This window comes from Lepidothrix coronata, unplaced genomic scaffold, assembly GCF_001604755.1.
Source record: "Lepidothrix coronata isolate B3197 unplaced genomic scaffold, Lepidothrix_coronata-1.0 Scaffold70, whole genome shotgun sequence".
NCBI lineage: Eukaryota > Metazoa > Chordata > Aves > Passeriformes > Pipridae > Lepidothrix > Lepidothrix coronata.
Window position 1 is genome coordinate 1,564,059 of NW_016690250.1, and position 3,227 is coordinate 1,567,285.

Here is a 3,227-nt window from a genome sequence, read left to right on the forward strand (position 1 = left end):
CCCAGCACAGCACACCCACAAGAATCACACAATATGCCTGAGAGTGCTGTCCAAACGCTTCTTGGACTCTGATGGGTCTGGTGCAGTGACCACTTCCCTGGAGAGGGTGTTCCAGTGCCTGACTACCCTCTGGGTGAAGAACCTTTTCCTAATGTCTAACCTAAACATCCTCTGATGCAGCTTCAGGCCATTCCCTCAAATCCTCTCACTGGTCACCAGAGAGGAGATTGGTGCCTGGACCACACTCCTGTGGCTGTAGGGGGACAGTGACTGTGGTGAAAGGGGTGCAGGCCATTGCTAAAATCACATTTTCTCCTCGGACATAACACTCAGAAGTCTGGGGTTTATTGGGTTTTTTTGTTGGTTTTTTTTTGGTTGTTTGTTTGTTTTTTAAATCACTTTGAGTAGATTTGGCATCAAAATTCCTCATCCATGTTCAGACTCCCAGCCTTTGATACTTTAAGGCTTCTCGACAGCTTGGCTCAGTGGTAGAAATCACCCTGCCCAGGCAAGGCGGCGGTACCTGGATGTACCGAAAGGGAGGCGGCGGCTGCCTAACCCGGGTGCCTCCGGTGCGGGCAGGTGCCACGCGTGGCTTCCCCCGTGGTGCTTCCCAAATTTCTAAGCGGGCCGGCAGCGATCAAACCTCCGAGCCCCCGCCCCCGAGGAGAAGGCAGTGTCTCCTCCCCGCCGGCGGGGGCGGGTTCTGGCGGCCGGTGGGAAGCGGCGGGGCCGGGCCCGCGGCCCGGGATGGTGCTCGGGGGCTGGTGGCGGGCGGCGCGGGCCCTGCGGGCGGCAGCGCCCGGTGAGGCAGGGGCGGGATGGCGGCCGTGTCTCTCGGGGGGCGGGCGGGGGTGAGGTTTGCCGGAGCCCCGTGTGGATGGATGTCTTTAGCGGCGGTGTCCTTGCCCGGGCAGGCGGCCGCGGCGCGGGGCCTCCGGCGGCTGACGGGCTGTACCTCCCCGCCAGGTCGCAGCTGCCGCAGCCTGTGCGCCGGCGGGGCGCCCAGTCTCTCCTACCGGGAGCTCAAAGACTTGAAGAAGACCACCGTGCTCCATATTGACGTGCGGGAGAGGTGGGAGATCGACAGGTTTGGAAAAATCCCCGAGTCCATCAACATCCCGCGTAAGTTATGAACGCCGCTGAGTGCGAGGGTCAGGTGTTCCCTGTTCCCCTTGGCTTGATGGTCAAGGCTGTGACTGAACAAAGAGCAGCGGTGCTAGATAGCTGCTAGTATGTTGTGAGGTTGAACTTTTCCTCTAGAGGAATTAGAAGCCTTGAAGTGTAAGCCTGTCCGTGAATGGAAAATAAATATTACTTTGTTTTCTGTATTTCCCAGTGGGTGAATTAGTGGAAGCTCTACAAATGGACCCAGTGGAGTTCAAGAAGCAGTACAATCAAAAGATGCCATCCAAGTCGGACCCCGTGGTTTTCTCCTGTTTGGCAGGAACAAGAAGTAAACAAGCACTTGGTTTTGCCATGTCCTTAGGTTTCAGCAGGTATGACTTGTGTATGTAAGGATGGGATTAACGCTGCCACTCTTCATGAAGCAGAATGCCTTGTGGGCAAGGGTAAAAATTTACATGTGGAATACGAAAACAATTGATATTTGAGTTAGACGCTTCCTCATGTCTCTGTGGAGCCTTAAAAGATGCCATTGGGTATTCCAGCAAAGTGAGTTGTATTGTCCTTTGAACACAACCACTCAGCAGCTCTGTGCATGTGCTGCAGGTGATGCAAACTGCTCCAAGACCACACTGCCACTGAACAGCTCCCTTGCCGAGACATTGCCTCCTTATACAGCTTCATAAGTATTAGTCCTGAGATGCAGGATGATTAGAAAGGTGGAGAACTGCTTGCTTTGGTAGAAGTACAATCTTAAATATTTTATGAAACCACACCCTTTGTTGAATTACGGTTCTACCTGTACAGTTCACTGTTGACAAAGTACGCCTTCACTTTCAGTAAAGCTTTGGAGTGTTTGCCAGGAGTAAAGCAGTCAAGGCAATAGCTAAAAATAAGAGATTATGATAGAGTGAAATCAAAAGCAGCATTTGGTTGGCAGAATTGTTGCACCCACATTGGAAGGTGCCTCGCTGGTTCGAAGAGTGCAGGTAAAATTTAAGACATTGGTTGTTTACTCATGCTTTCATGAACTGCAGTGCACGAACTGGAATATTCCTACTAATTCTAGTCAAAAGTATGGAACCACATTCTTGTTTCAAAGTGCAAAATATCCTCCATTACCTGTTTTTCATAATGCCTAATTGAAGGAGTCAGTATTGTTTTGCATGGTGGGTTTTTTTTCCCAGAATTAAGTTTTGTGCAGGTTTATGTCAGATTTATAGAGCGTGTAGGTTTGCAAGGAAATAAAGATCATTGTGCTGTGTTTATTTGATGACATCTGAAGTATTAGACATAATAGCAAATGAATCTTCCACTGCAGTGAGTCTGTTCTCACTTTTTTAAAAAACTGTTTCATTGATACAGCTGCTATTTCTTGCTTGACATTTGTCTCCAGCATTGTGTCATTTGGAAAAAAAGAGGAACAGAACACACTGCATGGAAAGAGGCAGTATTAGAGTACAAGGGATGCCCATCTGCTCATCACAGCTGGGTACAAGTGTATTTCATTGCAGAGAATTTTTGTATGTTTATTTTTTCCCCTCTTTTTTTTTGGTGTGGTTTTGGGTTTTTTTTTGTTTGGTTGGTTGGTTTTGGTTTGTTGTTTTTTTTTTTCTTGGTTTGGTTTGGTTTAGGTTTTTTTACCATGTCCTCTTAAGATACAATGTTAAGAAGGACTCTTGAAAAAGGTATCTTCTGCATATTTCCAGAGTTCAGCAGTATGCTGGTGGCTTTGAGGACTGGGTAAAACATGAACCGCCAGAAAGGAAATGAAGATGACTGCCCCAACCCTTACTCCATCAAGGCTTCAGGATGGTTTGTAGGTTTTAGCATTTAACTGTGTGCATTCCACTTCCAGAATAAAGCTCACTCCTGTCTTCTTGTGTAAATGGACATTCACCTTCAGATGGCCATGCATATCAACTGCTTGGTTTAAATTATATCTAAAGACTAGGACATGAACAGCCTTTACTTTGGCCTCTGGTTTTGGTGAGTGCATGTGAAGAGAATCTAAGTGCTTATTATGTTTACTTTTCTTTTGTATGATGGAGTTTGTGACCTTTAAACTAATGATGATAGGACAAATAAAATTATTTCCCAAA

At 47.5% G+C, this 3,227-nt stretch overlaps 1 protein-coding gene across 1 annotated transcript; it reads left to right on the forward strand.

The window, feature by feature from the left end:
• Positions 1-750: 750 nt before the first annotated feature.
• Positions 751-3,227, forward strand: TSTD3 (thiosulfate sulfurtransferase (rhodanese)-like domain containing 3). The gene is made up of 4 exons (XM_017818709.1): positions 751-829; positions 955-1,125; positions 1,340-1,499; positions 2,835-3,227. Exons 1-4 carry the CDS (start codon positions 751-753, stop codon positions 2,896-2,898), a joined length of 474 nt encoding a protein of 157 aa, XP_017674198.1. The 3' UTR covers positions 2,899-3,227.

Bases quoted from the DNA above. Each gene is read 5' to 3' on its own strand.
- TSTD3 (XM_017818709.1), top strand. From the start codon at position 751: ATGGTGCTCGGGGGCTGGTGGCGGGCGGCGCGGGCCCTGCGGGCGGCA. The intron at 1,126-1,339 runs GTAAGTTATGAA...TGTATTTCCCAG, and splicing joins CGAGTCCATCAACATCCCGC to TGGGTGAATTAGTGGAAGCT. The intron at 1,500-2,834 runs GTATGACTTGTG...GCATATTTCCAG, and splicing joins ATGTCCTTAGGTTTCAGCAG to AGTTCAGCAGTATGCTGGTG.